This window comes from Dipodomys ordii, unplaced genomic scaffold (assembly GCF_000151885.1).
Source record: "Dipodomys ordii isolate 6190 unplaced genomic scaffold, Dord_2.0 Scaffold124, whole genome shotgun sequence".
NCBI classification, from domain to species: Eukaryota; Metazoa; Chordata; class Mammalia; order Rodentia; family Heteromyidae; genus Dipodomys; species Dipodomys ordii.
The window spans coordinates 2,529,911-2,549,068 of NW_012267340.1; the positions used below are offsets into that span (position 1 = coordinate 2,529,911).

At 49.9% G+C, this 19,158-nt stretch overlaps 1 protein-coding gene across 1 annotated transcript in view; it reads left to right on the forward strand.

Annotated features, from left to right (window-relative positions):
* Slc9a9 (solute carrier family 9, subfamily A (NHE9, cation proton antiporter 9), member 9) overlaps positions 1 to 19,158 on the forward strand; it is a 228,786-nt gene that overhangs the window by 115,767 nt on the left and 93,861 nt on the right. The window contains exons 7-9 of the mRNA XM_013029881.1: positions 4,177 to 4,315; positions 6,205 to 6,310; positions 16,084 to 16,172. Coding sequence (XP_012885335.1) covers positions 4,177 to 4,315; positions 6,205 to 6,310; positions 16,084 to 16,172 — 334 coding nt within the window. The remainder of the gene's footprint in view (positions 1 to 4,176; positions 4,316 to 6,204; positions 6,311 to 16,083; positions 16,173 to 19,158) is intronic.

Genomic DNA, 19,158 nt, shown 5'->3' on the forward strand with positions numbered 1-19,158 from the left:
GAAGGAAGATTTATCTAAGAAAGGATTAATTTGTTCTTGATGCCACGTCAAGAGCTTTGTAACCAAGGTGTTGAATTTTCTCAGCGCTGTTGGTGCTGTGATGCTACGACCCTTTTTTTAGACATAACGGTACAGAGGTTTGTAAGTACCAACAACACAATTTGCATCCAGATCTCAACTCTACATTCTCTACACCAATGATTCTCCAGGATGCAGGGCCAACTTTTTTTTATTTTCAGGAACTTCTTATGGACAAACACTTGGGCTGTGGAGAAATGCTAGACTATCGATGTTGGTGAAACATCGATGTTACCCTGCAGAAATGAACCTTATTAATGTTGCTTTCATTACAGCAATTCAGGCTGCTCCATCCATTCCTAAACTCTTGAATAAAAGATGCTCCATGAATTTATTTCTGAGGACGGATGCAGTATACTGTCATCAAACTAGTTTTTGGTGGTTTTTTGGTATTTTCTGCTGAGCAATCTGTTCCTGAACAGAACAAATCAATAGCCTGGACTTATTTCCACCTTATGAGATGAATTTTTAAATACCCTTAGGTATTTCTCTGCTCCTATAATTTTCAAAGATGTTGGTTTTATCCACTCAACCATCCATTGCCATTAAAAATAAATAAATAAGTAAACCCGGGGTTATAGATCCACCCTCTCCAGTCTGTGCTACAACCAACCCTGCTTTGGGGTCCCCCAAAGAACCCTCACTGCATGGATTTTTCTCTCCCTCTCCCTCTTGAGTATTTGCAGCCACCGAGGGTCCAACAAGGGCTGACCCAGGAACTAAAGTCCAAGGACTTGAAATGGCTTTAACAACGACCTGGAGCTCTTGAATAGACATTATCAAGGTGAGAGACGGGGCTGCAGACCAGCAGCTTCATCCCCAGCTTCTCTTCCCTGGGATGCCTTGCATACATCAGGGGTTAGTAACAGGTTATTGGAATCAAATAACACTGCATTCAGGCACCCAGTGAATACATCCTGAGGAGACATGGGACCGGAAAATTCTATGGACAGACTCCATAGAGCAGGAGGTCTTAAGCCTTTCCCTACTGTTCAAACCCCCCAGAAAAGTGTGACATTGGGTGAACAAAGCCCTGATTGGGCCAGAAGACAATACTATCTTCCCAACAGCAGGCTACAAAATCAGTGGGGCTGAAGTGGTTCACGCCTGTCATCCTAGCTACTCAGGAGCCTGAGATCTGAGGATCATGGTTCAAAGCCAGCCCGGGCAGGAAAGTCTGTGAGACCCTTATCCCCAAATAAACACCAAAAAGCCTAACATGGAGCTGTGGCTGAAGTGGTAGAATGCTAGCCTGGAGCGAAAAAGCCAAGTAAGAGCACAAGACCCTGAGTTCAAATCTCAGTACACGTGCATGCGCACACATGTGCATGCACACACACACACACACACAGAAAAGAAGAAAAAATATATATCAGTGGGTGGGGGGATTACCCAGAAGAGGTCAGATAACAGGCAGATAACAGGCAGGGAAACTCTTTGTCAAGTTATACAATCTCACACACGTAAAAAAGAACTATATTAATCCATAGCACATGAAACCTATGGTCTCCTGGACACTTTGTAATCAAAAGCTCTTACCCTTGAATAAAAGTGAGTTGATTTTAGAGAGAAACAGCGCATGACTAAAGGTACAGGTTATGGCCAAGTGGTGGTCCAGGAACAATCGGACAGAGATGTGGAGAGGGAGGAGAGAGGGAGGGGAGGGTGTGGAGGTGGAGATGGAGACTTGCTAATTCGAAGGGTGGGATTCCCCAGGCGTGATGTGCAAACCTACATTCCCGTGCAGAAGCCTTTGTTCCACAGGAACAACCACACAGACCGCGTTCCCCCTGCCCACATTGTTTCTCCTTTAATAAAATGAAGACTGGAGTTGCTGGGTGCCAGGGTGAACACATCAAACTTCCCAGCCTTGGATGCCAGATTTCCAGTGCCCGTGGGTACTAAACACCTCCACACACACACACACACACCCCGGCACTGCAGATACAAAGGGCCCAAATGGGGGTTTGCTTCCCTCCCCGCTTTTTCATCCTGGAAGCATAACACTTTACAGAAAGAGAAACACTTCAAAGGCAGACCCTTTCTTACGCGCTCTCAGACCTCTATTCAAGATCCACATTCATCTCCCTTATCCAATTACAGGATCAAAGCAGCAGTGCTTGGCCTACTTTAGGAGTTTAAAGAGATCCAGGGAATGACTGGGACCGTTCAACACATCCTTCTTTCCACCCTGCATCTTCCTGCAGGAGAGCTGGAAGATGTGCCCCCCACCCATACATACACACACACACACACACACACACACACACCCTCCCCCGGCACACACACAGACACACAGAGAGAGAGAGAGACACACACACACAGAGACACACACACACACACACACCCTCCCCCGGCACACACACACACACACACACACACACAGACACAGACACACACACACAGATCGGGTAGGTCTCTGTAAAATCCCCTCTAATCTCTCTCCGTGTGTCCAGGATACTTTGGCTCTCCTCTCCCCTACCACAGACCTTTCCAGAATCCACTCCCAAATTGGATTATTATCATTATTATTATTATCATCTTTGAGTAGTAGAATGAAGGAGATGCCACGTAAAAAAGCCATTTATGAACACAGTCTACGCTGGCCAATGCCTCTCCGTCACACGCTCATTGCTCTTAATCTTGAAGGATAGACGCTGGGTTCTTGTCTGTACTCCCCCTCTTCTCCTCTCTGTCTGTCCGCCCCTTGCCCCTTGACCCCACCCACCCCTTTCGAGTACCCGTTTCCTGGTGTTTTATTTGGCTGAACTTTGTGCTTTTCTCTAGAATTACGGTATTTGAGTTCTCCCTCGAATCTACCATATTCCAGTTTAAACATCTGTAAACATTTGCATGCCCCCCCAATGTATTTACTTATAAATTTATAAACCAGATCCAGCTTCCCCATATAAGGGACAGTGTGCATCCTTTGTCTCTCTGGACCTGACTTACTTGACATAATTTTTTCCAGGTCTTTCCATTTCTTTACAAACAGTACAACATCATTCTTTCTAACAAATGAGTAAAATTCCATTGTGTGTGTGTGTGTGTGTGTGTGTGTATCACATTTTCTTGATCTATACGTCCATTGAGGGGCATCTGGGCTGATTCCCTACCTTGGCTCTGGTGAATGGTGCTGCAATAAACATGGTTGTACTGGTGGCTTTACTGTATCCTGGTTTATAATCTTGGGTAAATGTCATAATTTTTTTTTATTTTTCCTGACTTCAGGTTAAAATAAAAACTGTAATGAAACAAAACAAACCTAAGTGCTCCCCTCCTTGGTCCCCTTAAACCTACCAGTCCTAGAACATCTGTCCATTTGAATGCTACAAGATTTCCTAAAATAGGACCCATCCTGTCCTCAGATTCCCTTACTAGGATTTGAGTCTTTAGTTTAAAAAAAAAAAAAAGGAAATGCAATGTCCTCCAAAACACTTAAGTAAACAGATTGCCTATTGGTGGATAGATTTTTCTCTATGAAAATCAGTCTGAGGGCAGCCACCACACTGGGGTATAAAAGATGACCTTTCCAGCTGCTGCCATTTGTATCCATGGGAAAATACGAGTTTTGTCTCTCTCCGGGAGTTAATATTGTGATATCTTGAAGACTACAAGGGCTGCGTTTCTGGAAGGTTTCGCTGGGGAGAAGCAATGCTTTGTGGCTCATGACAAGATCACGGCAGAATATTTTGTGTGCACTGTGATTTGTATCACCCCATTTGTGCATGGGCCATAAAAGTGCACTTTTTATCAGGAACATTTGGAATATATAACAGCACGGAAGACATATGGCCACTAAATAATTCACGGTTATCTATCTTCTCAGCAGATTCCTTATACACCTACCACATTTTAATGCCTGGTTTGCTCAGAAACAATATTTCTTTACGACCCTTCCAATATAAAAATGTTTACTGACTGGCAGGGATGTATGGATGCCAAGGGATTCGACTGAAGGCCAAGAAAAGTGTTCTGCTTTTACCTCCTCCTTTACTTCCTTTTCCCCCACTCAGCTCCTCCTCCCCTTGACATCCAGCCTGTCCAGAAACAGAGGGTGGAAGTCACTGACTGACCCTTCCTTTCTCCTCTTCACAGTTCCATATCCATCTACAGTCCCAAGGAGAACCCAAACGCCTTTGACACCGCGGCATTCTTCCAGTCCGTGGGGAGTTTCCTGGGGATCTTCGCCGGCTCTTTTGCCATGGGCTCAGCCTACGCGGTCGTCACAGCACTGATATCCTTTGTCTACGTCCCTGGATGCTGTCGGGAGCAGCCAGTGGCCATCGGATGCTTCTGATAACAAATGACCTCTAGCAAATGGTAAGGTCAATTCGAACTTGAGGTAACAGTAGTGGGGTTACCTGCTTCCAGGTGGGCCCTGGCAGTGTTGGTTGGTATTAGCGGCAGAAGTCAGGTTCTTATCCAAGATCAATTCCAGCACCATGGATGGTGTCTGGTCTCCAGGAGATTGCCCCCTAGGAACATGAAGATGAAGTATCTGAAGACCCAGAGTCGAGGACGGGGCAGGACTGGCTGAGGATGCTGAACTAGTCTTCTCGGTTGTGTGTTATAACTGTGTTGATGGCCAGCTCACCAGATAGGCCAACCCAGTGGTCACCGTGGGTTTTAAAAAGCATCGAGAGCCACTGTGCAATGTTGCACAGGACACACGTTTCCCTGACGTGGATTCCTTCTTCTTGCTGGGACTTTGGAGAGTAGCCAGGAGCTGAGCCGAGGGAAGAAGTTGATCTTCACCTGCAGAAGCTGACTGGGACCAGCACAAGTCAGTATAGAGGAGGAAACAAGAAGGCCAAGGCCAAGTGGGAGGGACAAGTAGAGAACACAGAGCAAGGGCGCTGGTGGCTCCTGCCTGGCATCCTAGCTACTCAAGAGGCTGAGATCTGAGGATCACGGTTCAAAGCCAGCCCGGGCAGGAAAAATCTGTGAGACTCTCATTGCTCCATTGAAGCTGAGAGCCGAGACAGGGCTGGAGTGGTAGAACGCCAGCCATGAACAAATAAAGCCAAGCCCTGTTCAAGCCCCAGTACTGGCACTGAATGAACTGAGACACTAAAGACCGAGGGCCAAAGTCCTAGAGGAGGCAGGAGGAAGGCATGTGCCCAGGAGGGTGGACGCTGGGGACGTGTTCCAGGAGAGTAGATGCCGAGATCTGGGCAGCGGGGAGCAGCTGAGGGGCTCAGGGCCTACAAAGAGTCAGGATGAGTAAAACGTGGGCCCTGCCTTCGGTGGGGACGATGTCAGGAAGGAAGCTCTGAGGGAAGTGCTGGAGTAGAGAGGTGAGTGCCCCGGCCACATGCGAGACTCGAGGGAGATAAAAGCACAGAGGCGCAGGGCAAAGCTCTGATGTAACTGAAATACACACTCTGCTCAGGGTCATTTTGGGGTTTTTTTGATGGTCTTAGGCTTTGAACTCAGGGCCCGGGCGCTGTCCCTCAGCTCTTCAGCTCAAGGCTGGCGCTCTACCACTTGAGCCACAGCGTCACTTCTGGTTTTCTGAGTGGTTTATTGGAGATAAGAGTCTCCCGGACTTTCCTGCCTGGGCTGGCTTTGAACCCATGATCCTCAGATCTCAGCCTCCTGAGTAGCTAGGATGACAGGCAGGCGCCACCGGTGCCCGGCCTCCAGGGTCGTTCTGGCCAGGATGAACCACCGTCGTACACAGAATTAGCAGCCTTCTCTGCCATCTCCACCATAAGACGCCCTGGGCAGCTCCCACTGCTGCACGTGAGTGCCTACCCTAGCCCATCTCCTTGGCTAAAGGGGGGAGGGAGTACCCACGGCCTGGGCCCCTCACGCCCGGCACATGGGCAGCACCCTCCTCCATTCAGAAGTCACACTCCTTGGCCGTTTGCCCCGGGGCGTGTGCAAAGCTGTGGAGGGGCGTGGCCCCAGGGCAGGGCCGGGCGTCCACCCTGCTGCCTTGGACTCTCAGTAGACCCCTTTGTAGCAAAGCGGGGCAGGGCTGTGACTCCCACGCCGTAGTGTGCATCTTCAGGGAGGGGCCGGCTCAGGTCTGAACACCATCACCAGACCAGGGGTTCCCAGCCACCGGGGGGCTACCGCTGACAGACGGCTGTCGTTTTCCTTAACCTGTCCCGTCACTTGACCAAATTCACCAAGCTGTGCGAGTTCCCGATGCTGGAGACAGGGCTGTTTTTCCTTCTGTCCTGGAGTGCCTTCCTGTCCGCAGAGGCCGCTGGCCTAACAGGTCAGTCCTGCCTGTGGCTCGGGAGCTGGGCGTGTGGATGTGGGTGTGTGTCTGTCTGTCTGTCCTGGACACTGAGTGACATGGAGTCTCTCTTAGTGAGTGGAAATCGTTTATATAAAATCAGCCTCGCATGGGCCTCCTGGGGGAGGTATAATAATAATAATAACAATATAATAATAATAAATGTAATCATCATAGTTATATATAATTAATGTGTTATATATAATAAACATGTGTAACATATATAAAAATAATATCATTAACATATTATATAATAAATATTTATAATAGATAATTTTAATATATTGTGTAATGAATATAATTAATATATATAATATGTGGATGCCATTCATAGATAACTAATATTTTGTAATGACTATAATGAATATGTACTATATTAATGTCATTCATGTATAATTCAGTGTAAGCAGTAGCCTCTCCCGGGCACGCCCATCCCCTCAAGCAAGTCCAGCCAGGTGGGTGTGTAGTGGGGGGCTGTCTCCGGGGTCCTCTGAGGGGGAGCAAGCAGTCGAGAGGAAGAAAGTCCTGCCGGCTGTCTGGATTCCCAGGTTGGCTGGGGAACGGTCGGCATTTGCCCTGGTATTGCTGCCATGCTCGGGCGCTTCTTCCTCTCCATGGAGGAGTCACTGGAGCTGAGCTGTGCGGAGGCTGCTGCCCTCCGGCAGCCTGCCTCCCTGCCTCTCCTGGCTTTCAGGGCCCTTTCCTCTCGCTCCGTGCTAACTGATACAGTTGAACAGCGACCATCTCTGCTGGGGATGAGCTGTGTCTCCCTGGGTTTCTGTGTGTCGGTTGGCGATGCTTTGAGTCTAGGTTAACGAATAGTAATGAAAATGGGCACGCAGCTAGGCGCCGGTGGCTCACACCTGTCATCCTAGCTACTCAGGAGGATGAGATCTGAGGATCATGAAGCCAGCACAAGCAGGAAAGCCCATGAGACTCTCTCTCTCTCTCTCTCTCTCTCTCTCTCTCTCTCTGGCAGTCATGGGGCTTGAACTCTGGGCCTGGGTGCTGTCCCCCAGCTCTTCAGCTCAAGGCGAGCGCTCTACCGCTTGAGCCACAGTGCCACTTCCGGTTTTCTGGTGGTTCATTGGAGATCAGGGTCTCACGGACTTTCCTGCCCAGGCTGGCTTTGAACCCAGATCCTCAGATCTCAGCCTCCTGAGTAGCTACAATGACAGTCTTGAGCCACTGGTGCCCAACTAGCCCAGGAGACCCTTACCTCCAATAAACTACTCAGAAAAAGCCAGAAGTGGCTCAAGGGGTAGAGCACCAGCCTTGAGCACAAAGAGGCTCAAGGACAGTGCCTAGGCCCAAAGTTCAAGCCCCAGGATCAGAAAAAAAAATGGACATGCATTGAAGGTGCACAGTGACCAAGTGCTGGTAGAATACCTTTCAGAGACCATCTCATTCATTTAGAGAAAGACTCAGCCGGCAGGGAGCCGTGGCACACAGATTTAAAGCAAGACGCTGGGGGGTGGTAGACCTGCATGCTGGGGCGAGATTGCACCCGGAGGGCACCGGACAGCTGTGCCCTGCATAGTAAGAGGGGTTTTCCAGGAGCCTGCCCTGGCCCCTTGCTCCTAGACTGGATATTGGCTTTCCTAGGACTGCCATGCGCATCATTTCCATAAGCAAAGCTAATCGGGCCCACCAATTGCTTATGTACTTCTGAGTACTTATCACAGTGCTACTGATTCTACTCCACAGTCCTCCGCTCACCACAACTATCTCACACGAAGTCTGTTCTGTTAGCACGTCACCATGTTGTGAAAAGGGGAAGTTGCAATCATTACAGAAATGAAAGAAAGGGTCTGGGAAGGTGGCTCAGTGGTAGAGCGCTTGCCTTGCATGCATGAGGCCCTGGGTTCGATTCCTCAGCACCACATAAGCAAAAAGAAAAAAGCTGGAAGTGGCATTGTGGCTCAAGTGGTAGAGCGCTAGCCTTGAGCTGAAGAGCTGAGGGACAGTGCCCAGGCCCAGAGTTCAAGCCCCATGACTGGCAAAAAAAAAAAGAAATGAAATCAAACAATAATGGTGTTCTTAAAGGAAACAACAAAGGTAAAACTTTGATTTCCTCCACTGCCTAGCCTGGCGCCCCGTTCAATACTTAATCTACTGTTGTAAAATGATCTTCGTGATGTTTATGCTGTGAATCAGCTGTTGATCTTCCAGGAAGGTAGAGCGGTATTCAACTTAACTTTTTTTTTTTTTTAGTCTTCTGGTGAGGTTGAAATCAAGATACACACGCACAGTTGCCAAAAAAAAAAAAAAAAACACTTTCATTTCTATGTGTGAAAAATGGTCTATTTCCAGATCTATTTGAACAAGATCTTGTTCTACCAACACTTGAAAGGTTGCAGTATGCAAGAAAATATGTAACCGGCTAGTTTATCTTTACCTTGGTCTCTTATGATCCTTTTTAACTTGATTTTTATTGTTATTATTATTGGTGGTGGTGTTATTATTATGCCTGTGTCTCAAGCCTAGGGCTTGAAATCACAGTCTGAGTACTGTTTCTGAGCTTGCTTGCTTTTCTTTCTTTCTTTCTTTCTTTGCTTAAGGCTAGCTCTCTATCACTTGAACCACAGCTCCAGTTCTAGCTTTTTGGTCATTCATTGGAGATAATAGTCTCATAGGCTTTCCTGACTAAGCTGGCTTTGAACCACCATCCTTAGATCTCAGCCTCCTGAGTAGCTAGGATGACAGGCTCTAGGCATCAGGGCCTAGCTAATCTGATATCTTAAGTGGATTTTGTGCAAAGTAAGGAGCCATTACTCAGGGTGATGGCTACACACACACACACACACACACACACACACACAAAACCTTCCTAGCAGAAAGATCCAAGTGCTCTTGATAAATTCACCCAACCACAGACTTTCTCCTGAGCACAAGTCCAGATTTGGGCCCTCTGCCTAATAGGCATGTGATAGAAACCAAAGTCTAGGTATTGCCATTTTTTTATTGCCAAAGATGGAGCTTGCTGGGTCTAAATTGCGCTGTGTTTGTTTATTATTTCATCCTGGCCTGTTTCCAGATTGGACTTGTGACAATGCCCGATACAAGCCACGCGTATCGCTGGGAGTTCTTAGTGGAAGATAAACACTCAAGTGCTCCGGTATCAAGTGTTTCTGCAGAATTAGGCAGCTGTTTGTTGCAATCATTTGGCAAATAAATACAGCTCTGAGCTTTCTTCCTGGTAGCCAGAGTCGAAAGGGACACATGAGTTAGCACAATTATATGAGCGTGAAAGGAAGTCACTTTTACTTACAACAATGAGCAATCTGGGGGGGGGGAGTAAATTAAAATTTAGGAGTAATTATCACAGACATCCTTATCTAAGGGGCTTTGGGCACCACGCTGGGAAATGTGGTGTTTTGATTGTTCAAATCATCCAACAATCATTTTAAAGAAGATATAGCAACCCGTGGTCATTTCTCAGATCCCACTTTCCTGAAGTCTCAGATCCCACAATTCCCTGAACTCCGCTCAGGGCCGTGATCAACGTCTTTGAGCTCTGGTTCAATGACACAAGGCTAACGTCTACAAAACGTCTTTTCAACTTGCCTAAAAATGAGTTGATCCTATTGCGGATAATCTCACACCAGCAATAAGGTGAACGAGAATGGATGGAGCCCTTTGTGGATGAGTACGTCTTGAGATCATTCACCATCTTGGGGCCTTGCTTACATGCACACCCTCAGAGCACATCTTGTGGGTCTACACACAATGGCTTCTCAGCGGGAACCCCCCCTAAGCCCTGACATCTCCCAGTAGGTCATTCATTCTGCACTTCTGAAGGCAAGCACTCGGGCTGACGGGGTAGAATTAGGATCACTGGACAGAAACGCAAATAGACTGCCAAGTTCTCCAGGCTTTGCCAGTACCAAGAGGAGAGCTGAAGCAATTAGAAACTCGGTAAATATCTTCCCAGCAAGGGGAACTCAGCCCAACAAAAGAAAAACTTTCCAAAGCCGAGTAACAGGCCAAGTCCCAACGTTCTCACACCACAGGACATCTTATCCATGAAGATGTTCCTGCTTTCCCTGGCCCCAAGGAACAAGGACACATGAAGGCAGGTCACCGGGGCTCTCTCTCTGCGGTGTGGAAACTTCCGGGCAGCAGGGAAGATGGGAAGGTGGGCTGCCTTCGGGCCCACATACTATACTGCCTTCCAACACATCCCCGTCCGTCTGCTCACCACCGCCAGAATAGATCTTTATTGCTTACCTCAGAGGTCTCAGGGAACGCGTAATCCAAAAGCTAATTTCAAAGGGGAAAAAAACTAGAAAGAAAACTAGCTAGATCGGTGACAGACAGAGAGGTGGGAGACGGCGCAGTGTGGAACGTATCCTGCCAGGTGCCGACTAGGAGACAAAAGAGAATCCAGCTTTGAAGACAGCCCCCCCCCGGCCTCCCAACACCCCGAGTCGGTTGAACCTCTTCTTCCACTCCTTACGGATACTTCCGTGGGTGGGCAGGGGGTGCCGGTCATCCCCAAAGCTCCCCCCTCGCTTCCAGCCGTTACTAATCTGATGATGACCACTTCATTTGTTTTGATCATCTCTTGTACACACACTACTTTGTGTGGCTTTCGAGGAATTAACACAACCCAGAGCTGCTTCTCCGTGAGAGTCCTGTGTCCGTCCTTCCTACTCCCCGATCAGCTAGAGATTTTCCCAATATTTTCCCAAAGTCATTAGGTGCCCGAGCCATTACTTTACCCGGAATATTGAGACTAACCCGCCAGCCTGACGCATCACATAATCTCTAATAAAAGTCGATCTCTGTCACAGAAGCCTCTTTTCGGGTTTATAGAGATAACCAGAAAGCACACACAGAGCTGGACAGGCCGTTTGAAAATGCACTTGTTTTAATCATCTGCGACGTTGGTGGGGGTTGGGGGGGCGGTCAGGGTGTTTTTTTAGGCTTTGGCCAGAAGCAAACTTTGAGGACTGGCATCAGACCCGACGGCTACGTCGACGGCTTCCAGCCAGGGCTGTAAGCAAGGCAAGCTTCCATTTTTAGATTCCTGGGGCCTGTCTTACCCGGGGCAGAAGCCGAGGGAGGAGCGAGCGTCCGCGGGACCACATGTGTTTCTCATCCGAAATGTGAAACAAACCTAACTAACCCCCTCTCCACTCAGCTCTGGATGATTTCCATCGAAGAAAATAAACACGTCCAAATACAAAGGCAACCACAAGTCCTGACTGCGAAGCCAGGCTGCTTGAGTCAAGAGACTACATGATGAGCCTGAGAATGAATGCACTGGGGGGGGGGATACAAACAGGAAAGGGGATACAAACAGGAAAGACACCCCCCCCTGGGCCGGGTCATCCTCTAGGAACGCCCAAAAAACGATCTTGTGGCCCAATCACGTTCTCCAGAGGCTCTGCGCACAGCAGGGCCTCGTTACCCGGCTGATGGAGCGGCTGGCTGTGGGGAGCTCAGGTGAACTCAGCCGCCAGGTCAGTTGGTGGAAGGCTTCAGTGGCGTGAGGATCTAGGAACAGAGAGCTGGTCCCTTTCTGTTCACAAGCGCCAGGAGACAAGCTTTTCCACGGGCAGCGATGTCACCCCGACACCTTGAGACTCCGCCTGGCCCCCTGGAAGTAAGTTGGCATGTTATTTCTTACCTCCCTGGCCACCCAGATCTGCCCGACGAAATTGCCCGGAAGCCTCTTCAGAAGGCGTTTTGCTCAGGGGTGAATGTGTTCTGTCCATTTGAGTTTGCCACCGAAGCAGGGCGGGAGAGGCGGGGCGGGGGAGAGAATGTTTCTAGAGCTCAGTAAATATGACACATGGCCAGGAGTGAACTTGGTTTGAAATGCTTCTCGAAGCAAACCTGGCCAGTCTTCGTCTCTAAGTACAAATTGTTATCCGCCCTCTCCTGGCTTCACTGCCTTTGATTTCCTCTTGAGGGGACTGCGTAGATCCAACTTAGCCACCAATTCAGCAGCAAGCGGGGTGCAGTGACCGCCGGCCAACCCTCCCGATAGTAGGCATTCAAGCTGCAGAAGTAGGCACCCCACATTCTTTTCTTGTTGTCAGTCATGGGCCTGAACTCTGGGCCTGGGCGCTGTCCCTGAGCTCTTCAGCTCAAGGCAGGCGCTCTACCACTTGAGCCACGGCGCCACTTCCAGTTTTCTCAGTGGCTCCTTGGAAAATAAGAGTCTCAGGGAGTTTCCTGCCTGGGCTGGCTTTGAACCGAGATCTGCAGATCTCAGCCTCCTGAGTAGCTAGGATGACAGGCGTGGCACCCCACCTTCTTGGGAGGAGAAAGTAGCAAGGACACTGCGCTGGAGTAAACATGCAGGGGGGGGAGGAGGAGGCTGGGGTGGGGCGGGAGGCCGGTGGTCCCCAGAGGCTGATTAGCTCCCACCTGCGCCTTGGTCAACCAAACCATTCCTAACATGGCGCCACACAAACAAACAGTGCTTGGAGCGAAAAGTGGTGGAGAGATCTACCCCCATGTCCTTCCCCGTAAATGTGTGCAGCCTTGATTTTCATTTAGCTTCTGCGTGTGGTGTCAGGAAGCAGCGGGGGGGGGGGGGGGAGGAGAAGGTCCTTTCTTAAGAGCCTGTAGAAAATCGTCGGGAAGCGGATACAAATTACCAGTGTGGGGGAAAAGATCCTATCCAGGTCCCTCCGCCAACTAGATCGATAACTCGTTTACTGGAAGGGAAGACAAATGAATATGCACACAGGGTAGAAAGCGGGGGACACAACAATTCATTCCGGGTCCCTCGGGAGCGGGCGGGTGCGGTACACAGACACCCAGCTGCTGTGGGGTTGCTAATTGGACATTCAGGTGCGATGTATACACACACGCACACACACACACTCAGGTGATAATACAAAGGTGTCCGCGGGTGCTAAGGAAATGGAAATGCCAGTGAGGGGAAGCCTGATGGGCTCCAAACTTGGGGTGAAGTGCCAGGGATCTGTCTTAACCTGAAGAAGGGGTGGTTTTTCTTTTTCTCTACGCCTCAGGTCGATTTGTGCACGTCCTCACTACTACAGGGGGAAGGGTGGGGGAATTGCTGTTGTTAGATGGAAATCTCTCAGCTTTGCAATATAGGCACAAATGTACCTGGACACTGCGCTGGAGAAATCAGAAATATAGGTGTGTCCGTTCCACAGGGCCCGCCGGCGGCTCACGCCCGTTACCCCAGCTATCAGGAGGCTGAGATCTGAGGATCACGGTTCAAAGCCAGCCAGCCCGGGCAGGAAAGTCCACGTGAGAGTCTTCTCTCTAACCACCAAAAGGCCGGAAGTGAAGCTGTGGCTCACGTGGTGGTAGAGCATCAGCCTTGAGTGTAGAAGCTCAGGGACGGGCCCCAGGGCTGGCACGCAAGCACCGATAGCAAATGTAGGTTGGTGCTGCTGTCTGCATCGATGTTTCTGTGTTCTACAGACCCATGATTAACCTGCCAGCTGCGTTGTCAAATGTGAACTAGACGCTCACTGCCCTCCTTCCAAGTGTGGGTCCTTTCCTATCCTCGAAGGAGTTTTCTGTTGCATCTCTGACTTCCCCGTTACAGGTTCATCTCTGGTGGTGATTGGAAGCCTGTCAGCAATGTCTCTTTTCAAGAATAAATAAAAATGTGGCATAGGAAAAAAAGAACCCATCAACCTTAAAACCCCTCAGAGTACAGTCGGAGAGCAAGATACATTTTTTTCCCCTTTCTCTTTCTGTGCTCTGATGATATAATCAATATTTCCTGTCTAAAAATGCAATATTCTCCGGTCTTGGAAACCCTTCAAGTCTACATTTAATGTCAAAGAGAATCATGTTCCTCGTGACAGACGCTTATTTTTTCTGCTGCGTGATCTGAAGGCTTCATCAACTTTTAATGAGAAAAGAAGTGTGGAATAATGTTATCAGTGGCAGACACCGCAGGTGTCAATAGTCTTGAGCTGAGAACATTTAAATAGAAGAGGAAAATGTGTCCCGCCACTAATCAACTCGCATAAACACCTATTTGTAGATGAAGATCAAAAACTAATCTCCCTATCTTCTCTTCCAAAAGCCAAATACGCATTTGTGGAAATAAAGATTAATTCCTTTGGGCTCCTGGAGTCTGAGCGTCTTAGGTCTTTTCTAGATACTGCCACAGGCTCAGGACAATACAGAGTAGCAGTGAGAGGTATATACCGTGTCCACAGGGAGAAACTTTAATGTCAAAATGTCCTCATTCCTCAAAAGACTGACTGTGTGTCAATCTTAAATGTTTCTCTGGTGATGCCTATTTTTGTAATAGAAATTCTATGAAGAACAGAATAAATGCCTTCAAAGGTTTTTTTTTTCCTCCTTAGAATTCCTGAAGATATAAGTGGAAAATTCCCCCCCCCCAAAAAAAAAAACCTCTCTAGAAATGCTTACTGGATATTTAGTTCTTGGCAAAATTTCCTGCTTATTTCATTGAAAAATTAGAAGTGTATTATTCAGAAAAAATAAGTAATGGTAAGGTCCACCTGTTGGTATTATATAAATATGTCTTAGCAATAAGTTATCCAATCTTGGGGGAAAAAATGACCAGCAGGTAAATAAACACGAGCGTTTACGTAGCCAAAAGATAGGCTCGGGTCTCCGGGTGTCTCTTATTATTATTAACGGCAGGTTCCTTTGAAATGCCAGTATTCCGTTCACATATCCTCTCCTGAGGATCGTCAGCACTTAATTGAGGAGTGTTTTTCCACGGGAAGATTCTGCTACTTCAAATTCAGCTCAAGTGTTGGGGAGGGCCTCCAGCCTGCCAAAGAGGATCTCTCCCTCCCTCCCTCTCTCTCCCCCCTCTCCTTTTCTCTTTCCCCTTCTCTCCCCCTCTCCCTCTCTCCCTCCCTTCCTTGCTCCCTCCCCTTTTCCTCCTCTTCCCTCTCTCCCCCTTCCCTTCTCTCCTTCCCTCCCTCTCCTTCCCTCTCCCCCCTTTTCCCCCTCTCTCTCCCTCCCCCTCCCTCCCTTCCCCTCTCTCCCCCTCACCCCTCTTTCCCTTTCTCTCTCCTTCCCTCTCCCCCTCTCTCCCTCTCTCCTCCCTCTCCCTCCCCCTGCCCCCTTCTCTGACCCTCTCTCTCCCTCCTTTTCCCTCCCTCTCTCTCTCTTCCTCTCTCTCCCTCTGTCTCCCTTCCTCTCTCTCTCTCCCTTCCTCTCCCTTCCTCTCCCTTCCTCTCTCTCCCTTCCTCTCCCTTCCTCTCTCTCCCTCTCTCTCCCTTCCTCTCCTTTCCTCTCCTTCTCTCTGTCTTTCTCTCTCCTTCTCTCCCCTCTGTCCTTTCTCTGTGTCTCCTCTCTCTGTCTTTCTCTCTCCTTCCCTCCCTCCCTCCCTCCCTCCCTCCCTCGCTGGGAAAGCAGGCATGTTGCCAGGAGGAACAAAACCCTCATCCACATCTTAGGTCTGTGACTCAGGGTCTTTCCTAGTAAATTAGGGCAGCCCAAGAACCTTCTGGGGCTCCCTAAGTGCACCCTGAAGGCAAAGGCCCGCACTGACACCACCCTGTAGTACCACACATGGCCAAGGAGGGGCGCCGGTCACCAGAGGCCCAGCGCGGACCACGCAGCCTTGGTTCATTGGTGGCCCAGTGCCACTGTCCCCGCCGGAAGAATCCACCCTCGGTTTCCTTTTTCGGGTGCTTTGATGACTGGCTGAGGCTTCCTCGGCGCGGTCATCGTGAAGCGTTGGCCCTGGATGGACACGGAGTCCGCGCTCCCATGGGGGAGAGCAAGCGGGCTGTTGACGCTGCTTCTCTGCCTTGCAGGGATCGTGGCCGTGCTCTTCTGCGGAGTCACGCAGGCGCATTACACCTACAACAACCTGTCGCCCGATTCCAAAGTGAGGACCAAGCAGGTAAGAGAGAGAGAGAGCAAAGCCACGCCGGGCTTTGCCTTTCCGTCCCTGTAATGGCTATGCGGTGGATCTGGTGGGAAAGAAAAGCTTCAGGCTTCTTGCTGCGTTGGAGACTTGGAGATTGTTTTGGTTGTTTTTCTTTTGCCCTTCGGGAGAACCATGAACAATTCTCTTGGTAAGCAAGAATCGGGTTAGAACAGTCCCCCTCTCCTGAGAGACGGGGACCGTAAACTGTCAGCCTGGAAGAGGCAAGGCCTACGGTCAGTAGTAATTCGCCCTCACTTACAGCAAGAGGCGCTGTGAGGCGTGTGAGATGGGGTCATTAGAGAGAGAGGAAGGAAACGAAGGATTCAGAAGTGGCATTTGGGCTTTCGTCGAGTGTTTTTGCTCCTAAGCAAGCCCAGCTTCTAATTGTCGCGGGAACAGGAATACGCTTCCTTTATTCTGGGAGTGCATCTGTCTGTCTGGGGTGTTTGCGCGTGAATGAGCACACATCCAGCCCACAAACAGCCATCTCGTGTTACGCGAAAGACTAGGGATACGAAGACATCCTAAATGCCAGGGATTCAAATACCAGGGACATGAAGTATGTGACTTGCTTTCAAGAAGTTCCTGGTGGAGTCTTATTGACGCAGATGTGTAATTAGTAATCATCGACAGCATGGTGGACAGAAAACCTATGGGGAATATGTGCGGGCCGTTTAGCAGGGGGTTGCTCTCACGTTAGAACTGAGAAAAAAAATGGGAGACAGTTCCCAGAGTCATCCAATAACCCCACCAGGGCTGCGTCCTGTCTGTGCTGTGTCTCTTCTTCCGTCCGGGGGGTTAGCGTATAGATTTCTCCCTCCATGCCCGTGGGTTCTCCCTGGGAGCTTGTCTGCGTCCAGATCTGCCCTTTTTCACGAGGGGACATGTGACCTCCTGGGTCTCTGTCCCTCAGCTCTTCAGCTCAAGGCTGGCGCTCTACTGCTTGAGCCACAGAGCCACTTCCGGTTTTCTAGTGGTTTATTGGAGATCAGAGTCTCACGGACTTTCCTGCCCGGGCTGGCTTTGGACCGCGATCCTCAGCTCTCAGCCTCCGGAGTAGCTAGGGTGACAGGCGTGAGCCACCGGCGCCCAGCTAACTAATTCTTGGAGGGTGGCTTTGAAGCTGCCCGCAGTGGCTCTTGCTGTCATTCATCTTCTCAAACTCGGGTGGAGCCGCCCTGCCGCGCGCGGCCCAGGGCCTCTTCAAGGTCACCATCGTCTCAGGGGCTTCGGCCGTTGGGAGGGCCCTTGAACAAAGTACAGTACATCACAAAACAGCGAGAAGCCTCCCGTATCAGTGCTCTAAGCTCCTTTGCAGGGTGAAGACTCCTAGAACACTCCGGGTCTCTTGAGGGCCAGTCCTGGGCTGGTTTTCCCGGCCTCTCTGGTTCTCTGGGCATTTGCATTCTGGGAGGCTGAGCCGCCCTTGGAGGCCCGCTCTTTAAAGTCATTCTGTCTACGATGCACAGCACAACGTCTCGCTGGTACCTAGGGGAGACAGAGCCCAAATCAGCACCCCTGGGGCCTCCAGTTCCGCCTCTGGTTCCCTGCTGGCCACCAGAGCCCAAGCAGAGACCCCCATCCCGGCCTCCATCTGCACCACTCCCATTCCCGGGGCCAGTGTCACCTCCCCCCGCCTCTTACCAGCAGAACCTGCCCGTCTCTGTTTTATTTCTGTCTCTCATTACGCAGGCATGCATGACACCACGCGTAGCTAGCGTTCGGGCGTATCTACGCTCACACGCCTCCACACACAACCCGCTCTCTCCAACACAACCGCTCTGATGGGTGAGATCGTAACCTAAAAGGAGGGCCACCACGCCACTGTGCGTGGGAAAGCGAGAATGAAGGGTGGAGGGCGGTGGGACGCAGGTCACAGAGCCCGGCGCCATGTCCTCGCTGAAGCTGGGGGAGATTGGGAAGGAGTCACGCGATGTCCCCTGCAGTGTCCACGCTGCCCAGGCCCTGCCCCCCCCCGCCCCAGGACTCTGGAATGAAACCGTAAGAAGTATGTCGGTATAGTGGGTGGGGGGAATCCACATAAATCAACTTTGTACCCTAAAGTCCAAAGGTGATGGGACCGACCCAGGGATTTTAGTCCTAAGGGTATCTCTGAATCTGCTCATCAAGCTGAGGATCGTGTATTCTTTATACCTTTTGAGCGTCCCATTGCTTTTCCAAAAGCCGCATCTTCATTTAAAAATGCATCGTTAAAGCTAATTAACCTAAGCCGGGTGTGGGGGGGGCCCTCACACCTGTCATCCTAGCTACTCAGGAGTCTGAGAGCTGAGGATCATGGTTCAAAGCCAGCCCAAGGAAGGCAGGTTGTGAGAGTATTCACCAGTCAGAACAGGAATGGAGCTGTGGCTCAAAGGGGTAGTGATGGCTTTGAGCACAAAAGCTCAGGGACAGCGTCCAGGTCCTGAGTACAAGCCCAGGACCTTCACAAAAAAGGGAGAGACAAGATAAACACCACTATGGTTTAGACACACACATGCACACACACTCATATACACACGCACACACTCACATTCACTTGTACGTACACACATGCACACACACACACACTCACACACACTCACATGTACATACACTCACGCACACACTCACATGTACATACACTCACACGCACACATATGCACATACACGCTCACATGCACACACATTCACCTGTACATACACATGCACACACATGCAACACTCACATGCATACACACTGCACACACTCATATGTACATACACTCACATGCACACACACCCCGCAGCCTGTGTGGTCAGTTGCTTGTACACATTCAGTTCTGGAGACAAACACATACTGCTGGCCCTGCCTCTTGACCCAGAAACTGACTGCTGTGTGGGACACCCAGATGGACACCAGCACCGCACACTGGGGCCTCACCCTGCAGCTGTGCAGACCCTGTGGGCCTAGTCACATAAGTTCCCGTGATAACCCACCCTC